Source organism: Musa acuminata, chromosome BXJ2-7 (assembly GCF_036884655.1).
Source record: "Musa acuminata AAA Group cultivar baxijiao chromosome BXJ2-7, Cavendish_Baxijiao_AAA, whole genome shotgun sequence".
In the NCBI taxonomy this organism is placed as follows: Eukaryota; Viridiplantae; Streptophyta; class Magnoliopsida; order Zingiberales; family Musaceae; genus Musa; species Musa acuminata.
Genome location: NC_088344.1, coordinates 10,854,696 through 10,881,679, shown reverse-complemented (window position 1 = coordinate 10,881,679; position 26,984 = coordinate 10,854,696). Strand labels below are relative to the sequence as shown.

The 26,984-nt window shown below is 39.1% G+C and overlaps 2 protein-coding genes across 2 annotated transcripts; both read left to right on the top strand.

Moving 5' to 3' along the window:
- Positions 1–10,351: 10,351 nt before the first annotated feature.
- On the top strand, positions 10,352–15,113 carry LOC135617192 (probable beta-1,3-galactosyltransferase 14). The gene is made up of 7 exons (XM_065117181.1): positions 10,352–10,793; positions 11,047–11,199; positions 11,293–11,375; positions 11,451–11,550; positions 12,634–12,747; positions 13,861–14,003; positions 14,816–15,113. The coding sequence occupies exons 1-7, from the start codon at positions 10,441–10,443 to the stop codon at positions 14,896–14,898; spliced, it is 1,029 nt and encodes a 342-aa protein (XP_064973253.1). The 5' UTR covers positions 10,352–10,440; the 3' UTR covers positions 14,899–15,113.
- A 2,539-nt stretch (positions 15,114–17,652) lies between these two features.
- On the top strand, positions 17,653–19,462 carry LOC135618083 (protein trichome birefringence-like 41). Its single transcript, XM_065118987.1, has 5 exons — positions 17,653–18,041; positions 18,125–18,299; positions 18,644–18,822; positions 18,907–19,065; positions 19,165–19,462. The coding sequence occupies exons 1-5, from the start codon at positions 17,653–17,655 to the stop codon at positions 19,460–19,462; spliced, it is 1,200 nt and encodes a 399-aa protein (XP_064975059.1).
- Positions 19,463–26,984: the final 7,522 nt, after the last annotated feature.

The window sequence follows — 26,984 nt, the reverse complement described above, 5'->3', positions numbered from 1 at the left end:
ACGACGTAGTGGCCTAGTACGTCCGTAGTCGATGAGTTAAGTGAATTATTACAGAGATAATAAATCACTGAGTTAGAAGGAGTTCTGACAAGTATGACTCACGACCAGCTCGATATTGGGCCTAGAGGGTCACACACATATGGTAGGCATTGCGATGAGTAGAGGTTCGGATATGAGATATCCGATGGAGCCCTTGTCTTATTGGATGCAGATCTAATACCCACTAGGGGAGGACCCATTAGGGTTTGACAGGGAACCTCTATAAATAGGAGGGATTCAGAGCCTCATAGGCTAGAGCCTTTGCTTGCCTTTCCTATTCTCCTCTCCCTCTCCACCTCAGAGAAGGCCTGGAGTTTTGAGGAGCATCGTCGCAACCCTGCTGTGTGGATCACCGCTAGAGAGGAGGACGTTTGACCTCCTTCACCCTCTCCTAAGGATCTGCAAGGAAACAGGGATATACGATCTCCCTAGGTAACACAATCTACTCTATACGCAGTTTTAAGTTTCACGGATTTTACGCACCAATCTTCGCACGATGACGAACATCTCTTTGGGAATAAGGGATTTTGTTTTCTTGTTCTTCCGCTGCGCATATGATGTCGCCCCAAGATTTTCCAACAGTGGTATCAGAGCCAGGTTGTTCGTGGGAATGATTGGTTTTGAACTGCGTGTGTTGTGTTTAGGAAGAATTTTGACGTCAAAATCATTGATGTAAAAACAAGGAAGGGCAGCAACAGTTGCTGCCCTCGATCTACCTGCGTGCAGCGCAACCGAAGGCGGGCAGCATAGGGGCTGCGTCTGCAGCAGCAGGCTTGCGTCCGGCGGGGCTGGCAGCCCGCGGGCAGAGGCGCCTGCGGCCGCTTCTCCCGCGAGGTGAGGCGCCGCAGGGCAGTGGCACTTGCCGCCGTTGCTCCTACGAGCGAAACCCCCCCCCCCCCCCCCTGAGAAATTTCAATTTCTGTCTTTTGTCCAAATTATGAAAATACCCTTAGGAATTAAGAAATATCCTACATGTCCCTGATTTCAGAAAATATTAATTAATTAAAAGGTTTAGTTGATTATTATTTTTATTATTATCTAGTAGTCCTACTGATGATGATTATTTATACATGTGATATATGATGTGTGGACGGATGATCATGGACCGTGTGATGTGTGTACTTGTGATTATTATTATTGAGGTATGCGAGCCTCCATTATATTTCTTGTTTATTGTCGGGCCTGCGTACCTATGATTAAGTTGTAATCACATGAGGAGGCGTAACGGAAGCGTGGATGCGATAGCGGGACCCACGAGACGGACGATCGTGATGCATGAAAATGCATCAAGATGTCGACGGAACCGACGAGGACGAGATGAACGATCACAGGGCATGGAGATGCACCGTTACACACATAGATCTTGATGTGAGTGATTAGGCTTACTAGCTCGGGCCTAATCATATTAGGTTATGGTCCATGATCATCTGGTGTGATTGCTTATACACATACTAGATATGTATATATATTTGTATGCGATATAGATATATATTAAATATGTATATGTGTGACATGTCATATTATGAGACCAAATCATAGAAACATCTCTCGATAATATTAAGTCAGTAAACGTGAGGCAATTAGATTGACTCACGTGGCCTTCCATCGTTATGAGTAGGAACCGATTCCCGGTGTAGGTTGAGTTGGTCGAGTCTCTCGAGACTCACCTATATCGCGATTCGCTATCTTGCTTATGACATAAAGATGTCATCGGTGACCTGAGGGCATGGTATGCTTGGTCGAGTCCCTCGAGGGTATATCATCAAATCAGACTCATCTTGTAATGAATGTGTTGACTTAATCGAGCATCATGGTTGGTCGAGTCCCTCGAGGCCATGGTGATTCGAAGGCCGAACAGGACGGGAATCATAAGGAGTTGTGATCGGCAAGAGTTGCCTACCTTTTAAGCTTAGTGTGATTGGTCGAGTCGTTACACTAAGACACTGATTAGATCCTGATCCTTACTAGAAGTCTGTCGGAGACTTCCGTTTCACGTGTTGAGGGTGTCGCGTGACTCGTTAGTAAAATAGTGGGAGCATATTAAGATAGAAGTCCATATCTTGATAGTTTATTTCTTGTAAAATCTACATGTTATTCATTTATACTGCATCTTTATTTTCATAAAATGTCGCTTTCAAATCCCTTACGTGGCATACTTGATGTCAACCGCCTCACTGGTCCAAATTATATGGATTGGTTTCGTAACTTGAGAATTATTCTCAAAACGGAGAAAACCGTGTACGTCCTTGATACAGTGATGCCTACACCCGAAGAAGGGGCAAGTGAGGATGAGATCGCTCGCTACGTGAAGTACATTGATGACTTCATTCTTGCTCAGTGCTATATGTTGGACTCTATAACTCCTGAGTTACAGAGACAACATGAAAAGATGGATGTCAGATCCATTCTCCTACATGTCTGCAAATTGTTTGAGGAACAGGGAATGACTCAGCGATATGAGATATTCAAGAGCCTCTTCCGTGCTAGGATGACTGAGGGGACACCGGTTCAGAACCATGTCCTAAAGATGATTGAGTGGATAGAGAAACTCACAGGTCTAGGAATGGTCCTAGAGGATAACTTGTGTGTGGACATTGTGCTTTAGTCCCTACCAGATTCCTTTTCACAGTTCATAATGAATTTTAATATGAACAAGCTTGAGGTGACTCTCCCAGAGCTCCTCAATATGTTGAGGGAGGCAGAGAGTACTATTAAGAAAGAGAAGCCAGTTCTCTACACTGGTGAGACCAGAAAGAAAAGGAAAGCAGAAAGGTCCCTTAAGAAGGGAAAGGGCAAGGGCAAACCAGGTAAAGCAAAGGTTGCTAAGAAAGACCCAACAAAGGAAAAAGGCCAATGCTTCCACTATGGTAAAGATGGGCACTGAAAGAGGAACTGCAAAGAGTACCTTGCAGAGAGGGCGAAATAGAAGCTTGGAGAAGCTTCAGGTACATTCATGATCAATCTCCAATTATCATATTTTTGTGATAGTGCATTGGTATTGGATACTAGTATTGCTTATCACATCTACAATTTATTGTAAATTCTAGCAAATTCGAGGGGAGATTGACGAGAGGAATATTGCATAAAGGTTTGTTTATGCAAGACACTACTCCACATATCATGAATGTAAGTGTCTAAGAGGAAATGAGATGAGATGAACAGTGCATACCTGTGGCATTGTAGGTTATTGCATCCATGAGGGAATGATTTAAAAGTTGCTAAATGATGGATATCTAGATCCATTCGACTATATGTCATATGCAACTTACGAGCCTCGCCTTCGTGGAAAACTAACAAACTCTCCATTTAGTGGAACCGGAGAGAGAGCCACTGAGCTGTTGGAACTCATACATAGTGATGTATGTGGACCCATGTCAACTCATGTCATTGGTGATTACTCCTACTTCATTACCTTTACTGATGATTTCTCAAGGTATGGATATGTGTACTTAATGAAGTCCGAGGCCTTTGAGAAATTCAGAGAGTATAAGAATGAGGTGGAGAACCAGACTGGAAAGAGTATTAAAACTCTTCAGTCAGATCGAGGAGGTGAGTACTTAAGTACAGAGTTTACTCAATTCCTCAAGGACCATGGGATATTATCCCAATGGACACCTCCGTATACACATCAGCTCAATGGTATCTCTGAAAGGAGAAATCGTACGTTATTAGACATGGTACGGTCCATGATGAGTTTCGCTGACCTACCCATCTCATTCTGGGGATATGCCCTAGAAACCGCAGCTTACCTTCTGAACATAGTTCTAACTAAATCGGTAGTGTCTACACCATATGAGATATGGAAAGGGAAAAAGCCTGATCTTAAGGTTGTTAAGATTTGGGGCTGCCCTACCCACATTAAAAGACATAACCCCGATAAGTTAGAATCAAGGACAGAGCAATGCAAATTTGTGGGATACCCCAAGGAAACTTGTGGGTATTATTTCTATCATCTCGAGGACCAAAAGATCTTTGTAGCTAAGAGAGCAGTGTTCCTTGAGAAGGAACACATTCTTGGCGGAGACAGTGGGAGAATGATAGAGTTGAGCGAGGTTGGAGAACCAAGATCAAGCACCACTCTACAGCCCGAGTCTGTTCAGATACCTAATACACAAGTTTCAACTTTACACAAGTCTGATAGAGTATCCCATCCTCTTGAGAGATATGTGGGACATATTAGAGGAGATGATGTTGAGGATATTGATCATAAGACCTACGAGGAGGCTATTATGAGTATAGACTCCGGGAAGTGGCAAGAAGCCATGAATTCTGAGATGGATTCTATGTACTCCAACAAGGTTTGGAACCTAGTTGATGCGCCTGAAGGTATTATACCCATCTGTTGCAAGTGGATCTTTAAGAAAATGATCGGAGTAGATGGAAAGGTAGAGACCTATAAATCAAGGTTAGTGGCTAAGGGGTATCGTCAAAGGCAAGGTGTTGACTACGACGAAACCTTCTCACCCGTAGCAATGCTAAAATCCATCAGAATTCTATTAGCTATTGCAGCACACTATGATTATGAGATCTGACAGATGGATGTGAAAACCGCATTCCTTAATGGAAACATTGAGGAGGAGGTGTATATGATGCAACCTGAGGGATTCGTGTCCAAGAGCTGCCCAGATAAGGTGTGTAGATTGCTTAGATCCATTTATGGACTAAAGCAAGCTTCCCGAAGTTGGAACATAAGATTTGATGAGACAATCATATCTTATGACTTCGTTAAGAATGAAGATGAGCCTTGTGTGTACAGGAAGGTAAGTGGGAGCGTTATCACCTTTTTGGTGTTATATGTGGATGACATCCTGATCATTGAGAATGACGTAGGAATGCTATCCACAGTAAAGGCTTGGTTATCTAGACATTTCTCTATGAAGGACTTAAGGGAAGCATCCTATACCTTGGGGATTAGAATCTATAGAGATAGATCCAAGAGGATGCTTAGCTTGTCCTAGTCCAGGTACATAGAAACCATTGTCAAAAGGTTTGGCATGAAAAATTCCAAGAGAGGTCTCATACTGATGAGATATGGGATATCGCTTTCTACGAGTATATCCCCAAAGACTCCACAAGAAAGGGCGAACATGGATATGATACCTTATGCCTCAGCGATAGGGTCTATCATGTATGCCATGCTATGTAATAGGCCTGATATAGCGCATGCTCTGAGTGTCACGAACAGGTATCAGGCGGATCCAGGCTTGGAGCACTGGAAAGCAGTAAAATGTATCCTTAAGTGCTTGAGAATGACTAAGGATCTTTTACTAGTATATGGAGGTAATAGCCTTAAGGTTGAAGGCTACAGTGACTCAAGTTTTCAGTCTGATGTCGATGATAGCAAGTCGAATTCAAGGTATGTGTACACCTTGAATGGAGGAGCAGTGTGCTGGAAGAGTTCCAAGCAAGATACTACTGCTGACTCAACCATAGAGGCGGAGTATATTGCTGCATCAGATGCAGCAAAGGAGGGAGTCTGGTTGAAGATGTTCATCATAGATTTGGGAGTCGTTTCGGATAGCGAGAAGTCGACTTCCTTATATTACGACAACTATGGGGCGATTACTCAAATAAGGGAACCAGGGTCTCATCAGAAGTGTTCTGAGGAGGTTCCAACTTATCAGAGAGATCGTAACCCGAGGAGATGTAGCAGTAGAAAGAGTTCCATCCGAAGGTAACATTGCAGATCCACTGACAAAGCCGTTGTCTCAGATTGTCTTTGAGTGTCACAAGGGTCTGATGGGGATCAGACACATAGGTGATTAGCTTTAGGTCAAGTGAGAGATTGCTAGTCATAGGTGCCCAACAAGCCAATCACGTGAGTGATGACACGTGTGACTTGATACAGAATCTTTTTGTTTATTAGATTTTGGCGTATATCACTTTATAACTATTACATAAATGCATATATATATATATATTGTGATGTCCTTGGATTTGTGCAATGGGAATCGGATCGTGATGAGATTACGATAATGAGATCGATTCACCTTTAAACACATATCCTAAATAATCTCGGTCATAGGTTACTCGAGAGGGACATCGTGATAACTGGACAGACTGGTGTGCTATATACACGTCCATATGATGGATGCAGTTGGTCTCATAGTTGCTCGTGTAGGGACACTAGGGATACACTACAAGTGCTCATTGGAGAATGAGTTCACTGATTGATCCGCTTACAAAATGCTGGATGGTTGATGATGCCTCATTGTCAAATAGCGATTCCGTAGTCCTAGTGGTGTATTTGGTCCTTAGACTTGAGACACCAAGGATGTCTTGTATGAGTGCTCCACTCTTCGATACCAGACTTATAGGTTTGGTTGTCCCAGATCTAGTACAGTTGGTCATTGGGAGTGGTAGTCAACCTTACGAGGGCTATTGAGTGTCGATAGAGGATCATCCACTCTCGGCGTCATGAGAGGAATATCCCATGTGTTCTTGCTCAGACAAATCCCTAGCCAGGGTCATTCGGGTTGAGAGAGAAAGAGTTCTCCGGGAGAATCCGATTAGAGCGAGACTCGAGTAGAAACCGTATGGGTTTGACAGCACCATGCTCGATATACGGACTTTGGGATATTAGATAGATGAGGGACTATAGGTACACGGTAACTGAGGACAGACAGGTCCAATGGATTGGATTCCCCTGTATCGTCTGGGGACTACGGCGTAGTGGCCTAGTACGTCCGTAGTCGATGAGTCAAGTGAATTATTACAGAGATAATAAATCACTGAGTTAGAAGGAGTTTTGATAGGTATGACTCATGGCCAGCTCGATATTGGGCCTAGAGGGTCACACACATATGATAGGCATTGCGATGAGTAGAGGTTCGGATATGAGATATCCGATGGAGCCCTTGTCTTATTGGATGCAGATCCAATACCCACTAGGGGAGGACCCATTAGGGTTTGACAGGGGACCTCTATAAATAGGAGGGATTCAGAGCCTCATAGGCTAGAGCCTTTACTTGCCTTTCCTATTCTCCTCTCCCTCTCTACCTCAGAGAAGGCCTGGAGTTTTGAGGAGCATCGTCGCAACCCTACTGTGTGGATCACCGCTAGAGAGGAGGACGCTTGACCTCCTTCACCCTCTCCTAAGGATCTGCAAGGAAACAGGGATATACGATCTCCCTAGGTAACACAATATACTCTATATGCATTTTTAAGTTTCGCGGATTTTTCGCACCAATCTTCGCACGACGACGAACATCTTTTTGGGAATCGGGGATTTTGTTTTCTTGTTCTTCTGCTGCGCATATGATGTCACCCCAAGATTTCCCAACACTTGTAGCCAAGGTTGGTCTTTAAATGAATATCACCCATGCCTATGATGTCTGCTGTGTCATAGTTGCCCATCTTAACAACACCAAAGTTTCCAGACCTGTATGTAGCAAAAAACTCTTTCCGTTGTCTAGCATGATAAGAAGCACCTGTGTCAATCACCTACTCAAGATCCTGACACACACAAGAAAAAATATCATCAGAAGGAGACAAAATCAAATAATCATCACCCTGCATTGTAGCTGTGATATTATCTTTCGACTTTGTAGACTCCACTTCGTTTTCCTTTTTCTTGCTTTTCTTAGATTGCTTACATTAGTTCTTGTAATATCCTTTCTCACCACAGTTATAGCAAACAATATCTTTTCTTGATCTTGACTTGCTCCTACTCATGCGTGAACTACTTCTAGACTTTGACCTTCCTATGTTCTCTGAGATAAGTGCCTGTGAATCATTCTGAGATGTTGCTGAACTCTTTCTTCTCAACTCCTCATTCAACAAACTGCTTGTTACTTGACTCATAGTGACAACACCATCGGGCGTAGAATTACTAAGGGAAACCACCAGTATCTCCCAATTTTCTGGTAATGAATTGAGAAGTAACAATGCCTGCAACTCATCATCAAGAGACATTTTCATAGAGGATAACTAGTTAGTAATATTTTGCATTTCATTCAAATGCTCAGTAAAAGAAGCACCCTCTCTATATTTTAGATTCACAAGTTTTCTAATAAAAAAAAATTATTGCCAACTATTTTTCTTTCATAGAGATTTTTTAATTTTTTCCAAAGAGAATATGAAGAAAATTCAATAGAAAAATGGTGAATGACACTATCATCAAGCCACTGTCGAATAAATTCAATTGTTTTTCGATCTAACCTCTTCCACTCATCATCTGTCATAGTTGTGGGTTTTGCACTATCCCCCTACAAAGGTTTATACAAATTTTTGCAATACAAGAGATCTTCCATTCTTGGTTTCCATATCATCCAATTGTTTCTATTTAAACTAATCATGCGAGAAACATTACTGGCCTTCATATTCAAATACAAAAATTAAATCACCAAAACCCCTTGCTCTGATACCAGTTGATGGGATATAATGTGGAATAACCTTTGCATATGAACAAATACTAGCAGGCCATAATATGCAGTTGAATTAAATGAAATCACAATCAAATAGGACACCAAGATATACGTGGAAAACCCCTCCAATGTGAAGGGTAAAAACCACGGGACAAACTAGAGATAATCCACTATAAGAATAATGAATATACAAATCTCAATCTCTTGCCCTAAACTCTAGCGACAATCTCAAGAGAATAACTGGGATACAAGGATCATGTCATTGTCCACAATATCTAAAACCTCCCTAAGTAATCATAGCAAGAGTCTACTATAGATTTGATCTAACCTGAGATGAGAATACTGCTAGATGATTGAGAACAGTCTCTCTGTGTTATCCTTGTTTTCTTCCCTTTCTTTCTCTTGTTTTTCTATCTTTTCTTCTCCTCTTTTTTGCTGCAAGGATCACCACGTTGCTGCCCTTTTTGACCCAAAAAACGTAGCCACCTTCGCACCAAAACGCAGCCACCACACCCCCTTTATATTGATCTAGGGTTAGGTTAAGAGTGGGTATAGGCTGTGGGCTGAATATAGGCTATCAGCCTAATAGTAGGCAGTGGTACCGCCTAGCACAGGTGACGGTATCGCTAGGACCGGGGAAACCTATGATAAGACTTTTTTTGGCTCTATTTTTGAAGTCATTTGAGGTCTATAAATATTTTAGTTATTTCTATATAGAGATATAAGAATTGAGTAGGAAAGAATTCTAAGTTAAAAAAATATTGTATTCTCTCTAAGTTTAGTGATCTCTTCCTTCTAGATTTAGAAGGTTTCTATGAGAGGAGTGAGGTTTACAAAAAAGAGAGGTGTAAAGGTTCTCTCGTGAGCTTGCGAAAAGGAGAAAAAGTTATAAAGATAGTTGATCTTCGTCCATCGAAATAAGATCGATAGTGGAAGTCGGTGGCCTCGCGTGAAGAGGAATCGGAAATGGATGTAAGTCACGACGACCGAACCACTATAAACTTGGTGTACAATTTCTATTATGCTTTTCATTATCATTGCTATTATTTTCTGAGTTAATTGTTTAGTTCACTTACTCAAAGTCAAGCACTCTTTTTCCGATATCGATTTTCATCGAATGTAATTTTTCAAAATTGATGTTTTTATCGTAAGCACTAATTACCCTTTCTCTTAGTGTCGATTTTGGTCCTAATAATGAGATATTCGCTGGAATCTCTATCTTATTGGATATCCAATATAAGCCTATGAATTATTAGATCGGATAAGATCCAATAAGAACTAATAAGAGATTATTGGATAGAGATCCACTAATCTAAGAGGTTTGGGTAGTTGGATGGAGATCTGATACCCAATATGATAGGATCCATTAGGGTTAATTTGACAGCGGGCCTCTATAAATAAGAGGGAATCAAAGACTTTTTAGTTGCCTCATCCTATTCTCCTCTCTCCCTCTCCTCCTCATACTACGTGATTTGAGGAGCATCTTCGCAGCCCGCTAAAGAGGAGGATAATTGACAAAAAAATTTTAGGGATATATTCATATATATAAAAAAGAAAAATGATGATTGGTTTTATAACATTTGAATAACTTTGGTAGGTGCGACACTAATTAAACACTTCATTTAAGTTGGTGGCTTTTTCTAAGAAATCAAATTTTGTGTATTCATTTGTTTGAAGGTCAATAACCAATTACAAATTGATCGTAAGATGAATTAAATAAACATGATATTTAGATAAACTATATCTGACTAATCCAATCAATTGTGAGAAAACGAGACGAATAGGGTGGCATGATGTGAATGAGCTTTAGATTATTAGCTGCAATTATATGATGTTTACTAAAGAAGTCTGCTATATTTAATTTTTAATAGTCAGTAATTCATTTTTTTGTTTTGTTTACTTTTTTCTTTTATTCTCAGCAAAAATTCGTATCTACTACAGCTTCTTTCTTCGTCCTGCGGCCGCTTCACTTTTCTCTGCGGGCGAGTCCTCAAGAAGGAGCGGAATTTGGAAGGGTTATGAGTCGAAGCGAGCGATGCCGAAATCGCCCAAGGTCTTCCGCACTGGCCCGCTGCCGTCCCCTCTGCTCTCCCGCTTCCGGCGCATCTCCTCCTCCTCCTCCGCGTTCTCCCTCTTTTGCCTGATCTTTGGCCTCGCCGGATTCCTCTTCGGTGCCATCTCCATATCCAGGCCCGCCCGCAGCTGCCCCGGTCTCGAGCCCAGATCGGTCTCCGTCGTGTGGGACCGCGGCGGCGGGACCGGTAGCGGGACGCCGGAGCGGCACAAGGTGATGGCTTTCGTCGGGATCCAGACGGGGTTCGGATCCGTCGGCCGGCGCAGATCTATCAGGCAGACGTGGTTGCCCTCCGATCGCCCAGGTCTCCTTCGGTCAGTCCTGGTCTCGTTCTTGGGCTCGATTCGTTCAATTTTGCTGCTCCCGTTTCTCATCATCTGAACAATGCCCTCGGATATTGTCAAGATCTGGTTTTGGTTGGATCTTTGAATTAGTTCCTGCTGTTCTATGGTTCTCTTACATGAATGTTCTTGTTTTGATGCGATCTTGTGGTCGGTTTCGAAATTTAGGCGTGCTGCTGTTGCATTTGTTGCCCTATAGTTCTGAACCGAGTAATTGGTATCGCAGCTTGGAAGAAGCGACCGGTTTGGCTTTTAGATTTATTATCGGGAAGACCAAAGATAAATCGAAAATGGCGGCGCTTCAACGAGAGGTGGATGAATACGACGATTTCATGCTTTTAGATATCGAGGAAGAGTACAGCAATCTTCCACATAAAACGTATGAGATGCACCATATACTTAGCCATGCGCGAGTGTTTGTGTTGTTTCTGCTATTGGTTTGTCCAAACCGTCATCTAATCTTGTGTTGCAGGTTAGTTTTCTTCAAAGCAGCCTTTGCATTATATGATTCCGATTTCTACGTTAAAGCTGATGACGACATTTATTTAAGGCCAGGTGATGTGTCTTTGGATCTTATCATTTGTTTCTCTTGAATTTTTGATTGTTGACAGATTCTTTACTTTGTTTTAGATCGTCTCTCACTGCTTCTGGCAAAAGATCGACCAAACCCTCAAACTTATCTTGGATGCATGAAGAAGGGGCCTGTATTTACTGACCCAAACCTCAAATGGTTAGTATTTCTGTGAGCTACACAATGCTATGGTGCTTATATTTTACTCTGCTTAAGTTTCAGGTCCACAAAAATGCCATGTGATGAAAACGGAGAATAGTGCATAATCATAAACTTGCAATAAGTTTTAAGAAACCAAATGTTGTGATTAAGGGATGGAAAAGCAAAAGGTGATGAGGTGAAGCGACAGTTCTAACTCAGAAGGATCCCAAGTTTCAAGACCATTGTTCTCAAGCAATCTGATCAACATTTCACCTTCTTCAACTTATATGCATGCGTAGACAGAAATGTAACATAAAATAGCGGTCAAAATAAAGGAAACTATTTTACCAGCAGAGCCCTGCATAAAGTATCCTGTTTTGAACATAAAAGTAAAGAGAAAATGGCCTTCACATTGTAGGTGTGCGTGAAACCCTAGGTTTTCTAGGATGCTATCCAATAAGATATTTTAGAACTGTGATTTCATCAAACTCAACCTGACCATAGCTCGAGCTCAGGATGGTTCTTAACTTGTGTAATTATAGGGGTGGTCACATGTTATCTTACTTTTGCAAACTTGACTAACCGTAACTCCTCTATAGCCAAATATATAGGATGCAAAGAGCTCATATTGGTGTATTCCCACATAATATACCGTCCCATACCACTCAGTATCAAACGGGGAAAAAAAAACAATATGCTGACTGGTACTGGTCCTGGATCAAATTCATATATAACAGCTGATCAAACCAACTGATATTTTGAAATCATGCTTAATCCGAGCTTGTACCATACTGAGCCCAAGCTGTTTACAAACAATTGAGGCAATTGAAATCTTTCAACTATTGCCTGTTCTCTGTAATGATATCAGCATGTATATCTTGTATGGGTTTACGCTTTATGCTGAGACTGGGTGTTTGAATTTAGAGGCTAAGTTTATTTTTCTGGTACATCTTTCAAATGTTTGCTTAATCCAATTGGTTCAGTTTTGCAGTTCTGTGATATGCATCTCCCATAGAACTCCGATATTGTAAAATTTAATATTATCTACAAATATAGTAAAATTCTGGCTGATACTTGAGTATATATTTGGGAACTCGATAGGTATGAACCACTAGCATACTTGCTTGGGAAGGAATATTTTCTGCATGCTTATGGTCCTATATATGCACTTTCAGCAGATGTAGTTTCAAGCTTGGTTGCACTGAGAAACAACAGGTAAACTACAAAATCTTGATGCTCAAAACTTTGTTACTTTAATTTCTGATCCATAAAGAAATTTAACAATTATAACTAACTCTTTATATCATTTACTAGTAATATTTTCATTGTTTCTCTATGTTGAGGTCAAGATAATGTATTTTGTATTCTTCAGCACGAAGGAATTTTCGTTCCTTACTGTCAAAGCACAATATAACCTTGTTTTATTACGAGTGCTTTTCGTTTTCTCAGTCAAGTGATTTCATTGTTTCTCTATGTTGAGGTCAAGATAATGTATTTTGTATTCTTCAGCACGAAGGAATTTTCGTTCCTTACTGTCAAAGCACAATATAACCTTGTTTTATTACGAGTGCTTTTCGTTTTCTCATTCAAGTGACTTGATTGACTTTACTATTGTTCATCATGAAGCAATGCTCAAATCTTATTTTCTTAATGCATGAGCAAACCTGGCTTCTCTTCCTAGGGGTGTACTAAGTGAAGTATAAGGCTTATGTATTGTTTGTGATATATGTCAACTTGTGGCTTGGTCTATTTGTTTATACTTGGTTAGATTACTTGGGACGTGGAAGTTTTTTTATCTTGATTTGTTTCTTAGGGATGGGTTTCAGATAGGAGATGAGTTTTTCTGAATTTCTCCTGTCCTATGAAGGTGATTATTATGAGCTTAACTCAAAACTGCAATTTCAGAATCATTGCCAAGAATCTGGCTCTAATTAGCATTATGATTCTGTACCTCGTAGCAATTATGATCATTAAGATGCCATGCTTGTTATATCTCTATAATCATTAAATGTGCTGTCTGAATTAATAGAATGTGGTCATCTTCATTTGGTTGTCATTCCACTGTTTCCTGTAGTTCTATTTTTTAAACACATAAGAAGAAATTAATATTACATTAAGTAATGACATTCAAACATGGACTCAAATCTGAGACCTATTACTTGTGCAATAATACACTAACTACTATAATATCTCAACAAAAACGTAACTACAGTTATCGTTATATGCAACAGCTATTTACGTTTTGGTGTGGAATATCTAGACGCATGACTTTTTTTAACAAGTTGTGCTGGAATCACTAGATGCATGGATAACTTTTTATATTTCCAGTTTCCGAATGTTCAGCAATGAGGATGTCACTATAGGATCCTGGATGCTTGCAATGAATGTCAACCATGAGAACATCCATGCTCTCTGCGAACCTGACTGCACTTCATCATCAATTGCCGTTTGGGACATTCCAAAGTGCTCAGGTTTGTTTCAATAAAAAGCATTGTTGGTTTTTCCTTAGATTGAGGAAGTTATACCTTTCGGTGGACTATGGTAGGAACCAGTATACATGCCTGATTGATTGTCCCTCACAATTAGCTTTGTCGTCGTAAGATCCTTGGATGGAATCTTGCATTAGTTTCATGTTAGGCAAGTTTAGAAGATAATTACCTCAATGGATAAAGCTTAACTGGTGCATATTGGGAAACTTCATTTTGTAAATTTGATGGCCAGTCTGATTCTTCTTGAGAACATAAATTTATTTCTTTACTATATTAGAGCCATGAGGCTAATTCGAGACATGGATAGGAAGGCGAATATCATTGACAAAGGTTTCTCTGAGTCATCCAAATGGTGAATTGAAGGTTAATTATAGGACAAGGAAAATATAATTTCTCTGAAAGTGAAAGCAAACTGTGATCCTCATGATACCTGCTAGCATTTCCCTTTATGAACCAGTATGTGCTCTGATTATTACCATCATGGTAATATCATGCTTATGCCAAATTTCATTAGAATTTGTCTTGCAGTTATCCATATTGTCCTCCTAGTAGTATAGGACATAAGCCAATTGTCTATCAATCACGTCATAGTTTCTTTTAGGTGGATGTGGAGACTTCTTAACTTCAATCATGTTAGATGTTGTTTTCACATGTTCTTGAATTGCCAACAATTACATTCATATGTTTTTGCATCGCCATGAGGACATTATAATCCATCAGCCCATGAAATAACCTACAGCATTTACGATCAAGAGCTATTTCAGATCACTTATGTGTTCTTATGATCCTTCCAGGTCTCTGTAACCCAGAAGTGAAGATGTTAGAGCTCCATAAAAGGGAGATATGTTCTGGCGGTTTGGCATCCTCAGATAGATGACAAGTAATGCTCATCTATCTGAGAGTACGACGGAGCACCTCCATCTCAAATTGGTGCTGCACGAAAAAACCAGTATCGTCAACCTTGCAAGGAGAACAACGACACCTTAACGATGCCTTTTGTTGTTTTGTACAATTTGATTTGAGATACACCTCCATCATCAGTCATTGTCTGTTGATCTCCCAATTAGTCTCCATTACGAGTTCGAGTTCTAAGAGATTAGGCAGATGTGACTAATTGCAGCCACCGTCGTTGGTTACAAAGCAGGATAAGAATGGCCAGGATATATATATATATATATATGTACATATATATATATATGTATATATGTATATATGTATATATGTATATATGTATATATATATGTATATATATGTATATATATATGTATATATATGTATATATATATGTATATATATGTATATATATATGTATATGTATGTATATATATATGTGTATACATATGTATATGTATATATATATGTGTGTATACATATGCATATGTATATATATATATATATATGTGTATATATATATATGTATTAGAATTTTCAGAACAATGTTGGATGGTTTAAGCCGGGCACTTTGGCTAAGCCGTCCAGAATTGCTCAGCATTTAGCTTGTAGTGGACTTGAGGCCACCACGATGGTATCAGAGTCAGCAATACGAAATGCAGCACCTGCAATGGTCTCAGAGCCATCACAAAAGATAATAAAGGTTTGAAATGTACTGTCTTGTTCATGCAGTGAGCAGACGCTGCTTTGTTTTTGCAGAGAGGGAGCACCGCATTGTTGATTCCGTGGAAGATTTGAGGAGGCAGTGTCCTCAAGCGACTAGGAAGGAGATGTTATCGATGAACTTATATTATCATTCCCTATAATTTTAATACTAGACAAAGACACTTCTTAGCCTTAGAGAGGCTTAACCCGCCTCCTCCATATAAAAAAAATTAGGATACTAATCGATAATAGTTCCCTGATATTTAGCTTACCAATATATCGCTCAATTTATAAGCATAAATAAGATAATATGTTATCTCTTATTTATTTTGGAATAGGTATTATTGTAATTTATCTATCCTCAAATTACTTTTTCATCCATATTTTGTGAATATGGTTTTTGAGATTCATATTCTCTTATATGACTTGGATTCCCTATCTTTTAGAAATATCCTTTAATTGAAGTTTTTATAGATTTTTAATTACATGTACAGAAATGGTAAAAATCTTTCTTTGAAACTAATTTAGCATATAAGCTATCTATCATGTCTACACAATACACGAATTAGACTTTATAATACATAAATTTCTAGATATCATGTTTACATATCATATTCAAACTCTCCTCTTCATATCTTCTTATATTTTTTTTCCACTTTCTCGTACTAGAATCTTATCCAATCAAAACTTAATTATTGTTTCTTAGATAACTCCTCAGTCAAGTTTCTGTTTGGTGCCAAGCTATTATATTTACTATGAGAAAAAATATATATATTTTAATATATTTGAGGAGTCCGAAATCCCCCTTTAGGGATTCCTCCTTACGGAAGCTAAGGCATTCCTCCTTACGGAAGCTAAGGCTATTTGGAGTGTGATGGATCCTTTAACTCTTCTTTAGATGTGACAAAGTATTAGTTATATTTTAAGTTCCCATGGAGCAATAATATTTTCATAAATAATATCCCATATTATTCGAAAATGTAAAATATCTTATATTTTTTATTTAATATTAATAAACTTATTAAATTGATAAATATGATTAAATCCTACCTATTTAGAATTTTGGGTGTTCAAACTAGTCCGAACGAAACTATTAAGGGTCAAACCGAATCGTATCTCTTTTTTCTTATTCGGTCGATTAAAGTCAAATAGTCTGAATCAAAATCAATTCGGATCTATCTAATCAAATCGATTCAAGATCGATTTATAATTTTAAATAATTTAATTTTTTTTTTTTAAATGAGCATGTTCAATTCAATTGGATCGAACGAGAATCTTAGTCCAATAGAACGATTATTTATAAGATTGAGCATTTTGGTTGATTTGATTAATCGATTTGAATCGTTTAAAGACTTATAATAGGAAACTCAACCAAATTGATATCTTTTAAATTAAATTGATTTGGTTCAGTTTGAACGCTCGAATTAAAATCATTTATAGTTTTCAAAATCAAACTATTAGTAGACCGGTTTGGATCAATCGAATTTTAAACTAATTCCATTCAAATTCGATTTCAATTTATTTTGTTTTTTCGATTTCAAAGTCAGTTATCGAGAGTTAAGTAAATGAAAGCTCTTGTTTTTTAAGCCACTAGTGTCGGTTGTAACAATATTTCCAACACCTGCGCAAATATCACTCCATTGCATTTTTGGAACGGAATAATTACGTTTGTGCGTCCACTCAAATGCCATAAATGCACCACAAAGGGAATGTGATGCGATAGAGTAAGCAAATCGTATGGATTAATTACTTAATAATGGGCCAAAAACACCTCGAAACCCCAATCAAGAACGACATGATTCGATATAATGGATCGAGCGCACCAAGGGACGTACGCAGCGTCTGATTCCACGCCCTAATGGGAAGATACGGAAAGAAAGCCACAACTTGCAACCAACGCAGGCAGCCTTTTCTTCTTCCTCCTCTAATTCAGTTGTACTTTGTAATATCCATATTAATTCCCAGACAAAATTCCTCGGATTTGCCTAACCACAATTACGACGAAGGAAGGAAGGAAGGAAAGAGGTTGTTTCGCATGGAGATTTCACCTCCATCAAATTACGTGTACGTAAGCTTCGGCGCGAGTTCGATTACAAAAGACCCCCCCGCCACTCTCTTCCATGGCATTCGCTGCATTGTTGCACCAGTCTCTCCTTCTTGTCTTCCTGTCGCTGTGGGATCCGAGATGGGAACCATGATCGGTGTGATGCTGCTGCTGGTGTTCTTGATGCCCTCGGCGTGGGGCGTAGGAGACCGCTGCGATTTGTACAACGGGAGATGGGTGGAGGACGAGTCGTACCCACTCTACGATTCGCGGAGTTGCCCCTTCGGTCGCAAGGAGTTCGACTGCCAGCGCTACGGCCGGCCCGACACCAAGTACCTCAAGTTCCGGTGGGAGCCCGCCGGGACATGTAATCTCCCCAGGTTGGAGGCTGATTGCTTTTATGAGCCTTTTATCTTCTCCCTGTTGGCTTGACTTACTTGGGAGATGGCGTATCCGCGAACAGGTTTGATGGTGTGAAGCTGATGAGGACGTTGCGAGGGAAGAAGGTGATGTTTGTGGGAGACTCATTGACTTTGAATCAGTACATTTCGTTCCTGTGTTTGCTCCATGCGGCTGTGCCCAACGCCACCCTCTCCTCCTCCTCCGATAATCGCTCCCTCTCTGCAGTAACATTTGAGGTTTCTTCTTCCCCTTCTTCTTGCGGCACGTATCATATCATACCGATTATTAATGATGGTTAGTCCTGTGTGAGTACATGCTAAAACTTTAATCATGATAACGGGCCATAGAACGAATTGACATGATCCTCATCGATGGCACTTGTCGAGCCTGATGAATGAATGATAGGAGGAAGTAGTGGAATGAAATGATCGAGTATATATAGAGTGGAAGCACTTGATCAGAACCAGCACGGGAGTTGACCTTCGTTGTGTTCATGTATCTTAGTTGCGTTACAGGCCAACACAATTAGCTCATGAATAGAAGTTGCAAGAAAATAGCTAAAGATCAAACATTGCTTCAGGATTACAACCTTACGGTGATGTACTACAAGTCTCATTACTTGGTGGACATCGTGAACGAGAACATAGGACGTGTCCTAAAGCTGGACTCCGTACAAATTGGTGGATCCATCTGGCTCACCGCCGACGTGCTCGTCTTCAACACATGGCGCTGGTGGCTATCCACGGGATCCCGCCAAGAGTACGTGACAAGCCACCCCCCCTCTCTCACATTGTTTTCATGAATTCACCAATGGATATAGAACTTGTGCTCTGGTGAATGCAGGTGGGACTACATGCAAAATGGCGACCGGACAGTGAAGGACATGAACAGGACCGTGGCCTTCTCCAGAGCATTGGCTACCTGGGCAAACTGGGTAGACTCGAGCATCAATTCATCCACTACGCGAGTGTTCTTCCAAGGGATCTCACCAGACCATTACAGGTAAGGACCATAAATGATGCATTTGTATGAGACAGATCAACTGCACTGTAGAGTATTTGTTTGGTAACACTGACCGCTTGTGTTCGTTCGTTGAATCAGAGGAACAGAGTGGGGCGAGAAGGGAAGTACCTGTGAAGGAGAAACAGAGCCGTCGAGTCCATCTGCATACCACGGAGGTCCGATTCCACAAGAAGCCATAGTGAAGCAGCAGCTGCGCAAAATGTCGAAGCCTGTGTACCTGTTCGACATTAGCTATCTCTCGCAGCTTCGGAAGGATGCTCATCCATCCAAGTATAATGGCATCAACTTCCGCAACGATTGCAGCCATTGGTGCGTTGGTGGCCTGCCGGACACATGGAACCTGCTCCTATACGCAGCTCTTGTCCATTCCATATGAGATGATTAGTATGTTAACCTAGCAAATGCTAATAACTCATATTGACTGCAGCACCATAAGTCGTCGCATCTTAATTATCACAGTCTTATTGGAAGATGATTCTAAATGATGTCAAGGACCTCAGTTCCTTTCCTGAAATGCCTACGTACATACTGATTTGTGTGTGCTAGAGTAGAGAGCATGTAATCATGCGATGGGTCATAGCCCATCAGCTCGATGTGGAGGACAAATATCCTTGTCAACCACAGGGGGGGCAATGCTCCCTGGGTTGTCGATTTAACCTATGCTCCCTTCTGAGAGCGACAAGCCACAAAGTCGCTCGGGCCAACCCTGCCAACCACTGGGGGCAGTGGTCCCCATGTTGCTTATCATACCCATATGTTGCCTCTGTGGGCGACGGACCGTAGGGGCCATACGGCCAGTCATCTACACGGGCGAAAAACAAAAGGAGGGTGCTACGACAATCACGAAGGGTCTCCCGCTGCCCAGGTATGTATCGAATTTCTCATTCCAATTGTTTCATAATGCTAACTTGATTGTCGAAGGAGTTAGTCGAAAAATTTTCTTTGACATTGACCTTTGCGCAATATCCCAAGGAGATCAAAGCCCACCTTGACCTAGCCTTGAACACTCGAAAGCTATTTCGGATCTTCCTCGACCACTTCACTTCTGCAATGATCACCTTGTAGGATCGCCACAAGAGATACTCGGACGACTTCGTACCTTCATGTCAGGACTGGGTCGTGCTGACTCTCGATTGATAGCATCCAAGCTGCAACAATCTTAGAGCTAGAAGGAAGGCCTGAATGTCGCAAGAGTGTCCATCCATGAAATCTCTCAACGATTGCTTTAGCGATAAGGCATCATCGTTGACACACAACATCTTTATGCAGGGAGGGCATCTCCACTCCTTCCCCTAAGTGGATGTGTTCAAACCAAAGGCATTATCGATGCCTATTCAACGATCTCATACTCTAACCTCCGAGGATGAGCATCGGGCACCTGGTTATTCCCATTGAGGCCGTTCTAAGCCTCACACACTAGGTGCAAACCCTCGTTAGGATGATGCAAGCCATCGCCCCACTCTTGCCCCAATTAACTCAGCTGGCAACCTCTCCTTCACAACAGCTCAGCCATCGCCAATGCCCGTAACCCCTAGTCTTCCCCTGATCGATCCATTACCGGTGGCCCCAGACTGCCCCCGATCAGTTGGAATGCCAATCGAAGCACCACGCTCACCAACAGTGGAATTTAGTGCACCCTTGCATCACAAGCCAGCTTTACTTGAGTCGAAGACTCAGTCGACTGACTCAATGAATGGCTCATTGGAAGCCCAACTATGGTTAATTGACTAGCATCTCGACGATACATGACAAGAGTTCTAGCAATCAAAGGGAGAGAGCGCAAACGACCCAACCTCGATTGTTCCCCATTTGTCCAAAGCATTCAAGATGAGTCACTTCCAACGAACTTTTGCCTTCCATCACTAGAGGCTTTTAACAATAGCTCCAACCCGATAGAGCACACTGCAACTTTTCAAGCTCAAATATCATTATATAACAAATTCAATCATTTAATTTAGGATTATATCACTTCAATAAAAACTAATGAGGTTCATAAATCCATGAATCCACTAGTCAAGAACTACACTGGATAAATGTATAATTCCTTTACTAAATAAAGAGATAATTTACAACTTATGGATTTGGACTCCCTATCTTTTAAAGATATCTTTTAGTTGTAATTTTTATGAATTTTTAAGTATGTGCAAACATATACACAAATGGTTGAAAAGTCGTTTGGGCTATTAATATTTTTTCCACAGTAAATTTTTTCTTGAAACTAATTTAGCATATAAGCTATCTATCTCCACTTAGACAGTTAGATTTATAATACACAAATATCTAAATATCATGTTTGTATATTACATTCAAACTCTCCTATTCATATCTTTTTCTATTGGTTTTTCACTTTCTATCCAATCAAAACTTAACTATTGTTTCCATCAATTTTTTTTATTAGGCTAATGGTGAAAGGCCAAATAACTCAAATTTCTTAAAAATTATATTACAAACTTTCTTTGGTTGATTTGAAAACATCCTAATGATTGCCTTTTCCATAAACATCGTACCAATCTACTTTTCGTTTAGTGCCAAGATATTAAATTTATATTTTCAACATATTTGAGGACCCCAAAATCCCCCCTCTAGGATTCCTCCACATGCAAGTTGTGGCTATTTGGAGTGTGATAGAGATCCTTAACTCTTCTTTAGATATGATAAGCATTAGTTATATTTTTAAGTCTCCGTGGAGCCTTATTTATAGTTGTTTGTTGAGCAATCAAGGCTTCATCACATCTTCATAAAAAATATATATTATTTTCATAAATAATATCTGATATTATTTGAAAAAGCTTCAACAATAATAATATCCCTCTCATTTGGTAGATATTTAAAATTATATTAAATATACTATTAGGATCATGAATGACACTAAGAGGGAGATGAATTAGTGCTATCATAAAAATTAAATTGATTTAAAATTTTTGACTTGATAAAAACGTATCGGAAAAAATATTGAAAGTGTGCTTGACTTAAAATAAGAGTTATAACCAATTAAGGCAGAAAACAATAGTAATGAAGAGCAACGAGAAAGTGCACACCAATTTTATAGTGGTTCGGTCATCGCGACCTACGTCTACTCCCGATTCTTCCTCCGTTGAGGCCATCGGCGTCCACTATCGGTCTTCCTTCACTGAGTGAAGACAAACTACCCTCTTACAACTCTTTCTCCTTTTTACAGGTTTAGAAGACAACATTTTATAAGCCTCACACATCTCTTAGATTGATCATAGAGCTAAAGAAGGAGGATAAGGACACTTAGAACTTTTTCAATATTTTTATAACCAAAATCTCAAGAATTTTTTTCATTCTTTTCCTACTCTTTCATGCAAAAAAAAGTGAGGTATTTATAGACTCCAATGACTTTAAAAATGGAGCCAAAAAGTATTTCATCCTGGGTTTTCGGGGTACTAGCGGTACCATCACTAGTATTGGGCAGTACCACCACCTGTAGACTGATATTGGGTGGTACCACTGCTCAATCTGGGTGGTACGAACGCTTGACAGAGCATTGGAGACTGGGCTCTAGCAGTACCATCGTCTGACAGCATTAACTACCGATGGTACCATCGTCCAATCTGGGCAATACCATCACCGAGACCACCTGGGAGGCTAAGCCTCAAGCGGTTTCACCACCTAGTCTAGATGATACTACCGCCTAATGTGACTCCATGTAGCTGAGCGGACAATCCAACCGGTCCAAATTAGTCCTGCTTAGGGCCCAATTGGCCCCTAATTGAGATAGTAGGATTTCTCCCAAAACTAACTCAAATTAAAGTCCTAACTATGATAGTTAAGGCTAAAACAATAACGATACGTTAGTTGTTCAACCGAACTTCTTAACTTCAATCATGTTAGATGTTGGTTTCACATGTACTTGAATTGCCAACAATTACATTCATATGTTTTTGCATCGCCATGAGGACATTATAATCCATCAGCCCATGAAATAACCTACAGCATTTACGATCAAGAGCTATTTCAGATCACTTATGTGTTCTTATGTGTTCTTATGATCCTTCCAGGTCTCTGTAACCCAGAAGTGAAGATGTTAGAGCTCCATAAAAGGGAGATATGTTCTGGCGGTTTGGCATCCTCAGATAGATGACAAGTAATGCTCATCTATCTGAGAGTACGACAAAGCACCTCCATCTCAAATTGGTGCTGCACGAAAAAACCAGTATCGTCAACCTTGCAAGGAGAACAACGACACCTTAACGATGCCTTTTGTTGTTTTGTACAATTTGATTTGAGATACACCTCCATCATCAGTCATTGTCTGTTGATCTCCCAATTAGTCTCCATTATGAGTTCGAGTTCTAAGAGAATAGGCAGATGTGACTAATTGCAGCCACCGTCGTTGGTTACAAAGCAGGATAAGAATGGCCAGGATATATATATATATATATATATATATATATATATATATATATATATATATATATATATATATATATATATAGGAATTTCTCCAACTATAAAACACTAAGGAACTGGACTGGTTTTGAAGCAAATATATATAGCTTGTAAACAGTCAATTTTTCACAACAATGTTGGATGGTTTAAGCCGGGCACGTTGGCCAAGCCGTCGAGACTTGCTCAGCATTTAGCTTGCAGTGGACTTGAGGCCATCACGATGGTCTCAGAGTCAGCAATACAAAATGCAGCGCCAGCAATGGTCTCAGAGCCATCACAAAAGATTATGAAGGTTTGAAAGGTACTGTATTGTTCATGCAGTGAGGAGACGCTGCTTTGTTCTTGCAGAGAGGGAGCACCGCATTGTTGATTCTGTGGAAGATTTGAGGAGGCAGTGTCCTCAGGCGACTAGGAAGGAGATGTTATCGTTGAACTTAGAGGTAGCTGTGTCCTTCAACCAGATGGAATGACGGTTACTATATTTAGTATCATTTATGTTCTTCCAAAGGAACCAAAGAGTGGTTGCTATAACGGAGACTGTGGTATTCAGACAGTTCATGTAAGGAGAAAGTTGTAAGAGAATAATAGAGTCGACCCCCAACAGATGCAACAGTACAGTGAATAACATTTGAGAGCCAAGGAGAGATAGGTAATCTATTTTACAGGAGTTTTCAAAGAAATATTTTGATTCTAGGAAGGATATTTAGATTCCAAACATTCTTCCGACTACTCTATCCTCTCTATGATAAGTCTACTTATCCCTTAAGAATTTATATATGTTTTTTAAAATCCCTCCGAAGTGAAGACTCTAAACCCAACCATTATCATCGGACATAATAACTCTTTTTATTTGGATAGCATCACTTCACTCAAAAATTTACTTTGTCAACAAGTGCATTAGAATTAAACATTTAACCTTTTTACTTGGATTGTATCACTTCACTCCAAAATATTAGGTCTAGGAATCTAACAAGTTCACTTTGTCAAAAAGTGCCTAGATGTATAACTTCTTGGATCATATCACTTTACTAAAAAATAATAGATCTAGGAATCTAAGAAATTCACAAGTGGCCAAACATATAACTTCTTTGATTGTATCACTTCACTTAAAAATAATAGGTTTAGGAATCCAAGAAATCCATCTTGTCAAGAAGTGCATTTGGGCGTATCGTATAGCATTTTTACTTAACAAAGAGGATATTCATTAGAGGATTATTTCCTAAAATTTTAATATTAAACAAGATATTTTCTGAGCCTCGGAGAAGCTTAACTCACCTCTTCCATAGTATTAAGGAAAAACTTAGGATACTAATCAATACAACAATTTATGTGGGATAGTAGTTGTCGATATGAAAAAGGATAGGTTTAGTATTGCCACTACTAAACACAATCAATAGAGAATAACCCATATAAAAATTAACTCATACATTGCTAACTTTATATAGAGAAAATTTTTTTTTTTTGAATCACAATAGCTCCCATAACAAGTTTAACCATTTTATATGTGATTGTATCATTTCAATTAAAAATAATAGGGTTTATGAATCCATGAGATCCACTTATCAACAAGTACATTGGGTAAACGTATAACTCATTTACTTAACAAAGAAGATAATTTATAAATTAATCTTATATTATCATTTCTTATAATTTTAATACTAGATAAAGACACTTCTTAGTTTTAGAGAGGCTTAACCCGCCTCCTTGATAGTATCAAGAAAAAAATTAGGATACTAATCGATAATGATTGGTTTCATAATATTTAGCTTACCAATATACCGCTCAATTTATAAGCATGAATAAAGTAATATGTTATCTCTTATTTATTTTTGAATAGGTATTGCAATTTATCTATCCTCAAATTACTTTTTCATCCATATTTTGTGAATATGGTTTTTGAGATTCATATTATCTTATATATGACTTGGATTCCCTATCTTTTAGAAATATCCTTTAATTGAAGTTTTTATATATTTTTAAGTATATGTACAGAAATGGTTGGAAAACCGTTTGGGCTATTAATATTTTTTCTGCTGTGAAAATCTTTTTTTGAAACTAATTTAGCATATAAGCTATCTATGATGTCTACACAATGCATGAATTAGATTTTATAATACATAAATTTATAAATATCATGTTTACATATTATATTTAAACTCTCCTTTTCATATCTTCTTACATATATATTTTTTCCACTTTCTCGTACTATATTATATTTTTTTTCCACTTTCATATCTTCTTATATTTTTTACACAATCCTATCTACTTTCTATTTGGTGCCAAGCTATTATATTTATTTCCTATGATAAAAATTTATATTTAATATATTTGAGGAGTCCGAAATCCCCCCCTTTTAGGGATTCCTCCTTACGGAAGCTAAGGCTATTTGGAGTGTGATGGATCCTTTAACTCTTCTTTAGATATGACAAAGTATTAGTTTTATTTTAAGTTCCCATGGAGCAATAATATTATAGTTGGTTGTCGGGCAATCGAGGCTTCTTATATTTTCATAAAGAATATCCCATATTATTCGAAAATATAAAATATCTTATATTTTATTTAATATTACTAAATTTATTAAATTGATAAATATGATTAAATCTGAACGAAACTATTAAGGGTCAAACCGAATCGAACCTTTGTTTTTCTTATTCGGTCGATTAAAGTAAAATAGTCTAAATCAAAATCAATTCGGATCTATCTAATCAAATCAATTCAAGATCGATTTATAATTTTAAATAATTTAAAATATATATTTTTTAAATGAACATGTTCGATTCAATTGGATCGAACGAGAATCTTAGTCCAATAGAACGATTATTTACAAGATTGAGTATTTTGGTTGATTTGATTAATCGTTTTTGGTTGAATCGTTTAAAGACTTATAATAGGAAACTCAACCAAATTGATATCTTCTAAATTAAATTGAACGGATTAACTGAACCAAAGAAGAGTACCTCGAATTAGAATCATTTATAGTTTTCAAAATCAAAGAAGAGTACCTCGAATTAGAATCATTTGTGCGTACACTGAAATGCCATAAATGCACCACAAAAGGGAATGTGATGCGATAGAGTAAGCAAATCGTATGGATTAATTACTTAATAATGGGCCAAAAACACCTCGAAACCCCACTCAAGAACGACATGATTCGAGATAATGGATCGAGCGCACCAAGGGACGTACGCAGCGTCTGATTCCACGCCCTAATGGGAAGATACGGAAAGAAAGCCACAACTTGCAACCAATCGCAGGCAGCCTTTTCTTCTTCCTCCTCTAATTCAGTTGTACTTTGTAATATCCATATTAATTCCCAGACAAAATTCCTCGGATTTGCCTAACCACAATTACGAGGAAGGAAGGAAGGAAGGAAGGAGATTTCACCTCCATCAAATTACGTGTACGTAAGCTTCGGCGCGAGTTCGATTACAAAAGACCCCCCCGCCACTCTCTTCCATGGCATTCGTTGCATTGTTGCACCAGTC

Bases quoted from the DNA above. Each gene is read 5' to 3' on its own strand.
- LOC135617192 (XM_065117181.1), top strand. From the start codon at position 10,441: ATGCCGAAATCGCCCAAGGTCTTCCGCACTGGCCCGCTGCCGTCCCCT. The intron at 11,200-11,292 runs GTATGAGATGCA...CTTGTGTTGCAG, and splicing joins AGCAATCTTCCACATAAAAC to GTTAGTTTTCTTCAAAGCAG. The intron at 11,376-11,450 runs GTGATGTGTCTT...ACTTTGTTTTAG, and splicing joins CGACATTTATTTAAGGCCAG to ATCGTCTCTCACTGCTTCTG.
- LOC135618083 (XM_065118987.1), top strand. From the start codon at position 17,653: ATGGAGATTTCACCTCCATCAAATTACGTGTACGTAAGCTTCGGCGCG. The intron at 18,300-18,643 runs GTTTCTTCTTCC...ACATTGCTTCAG, and splicing joins TCTCTGCAGTAACATTTGAG to GATTACAACCTTACGGTGAT. The intron at 19,066-19,164 runs GTAAGGACCATA...TCGTTGAATCAG, and splicing joins ATCTCACCAGACCATTACAG to AGGAACAGAGTGGGGCGAGA.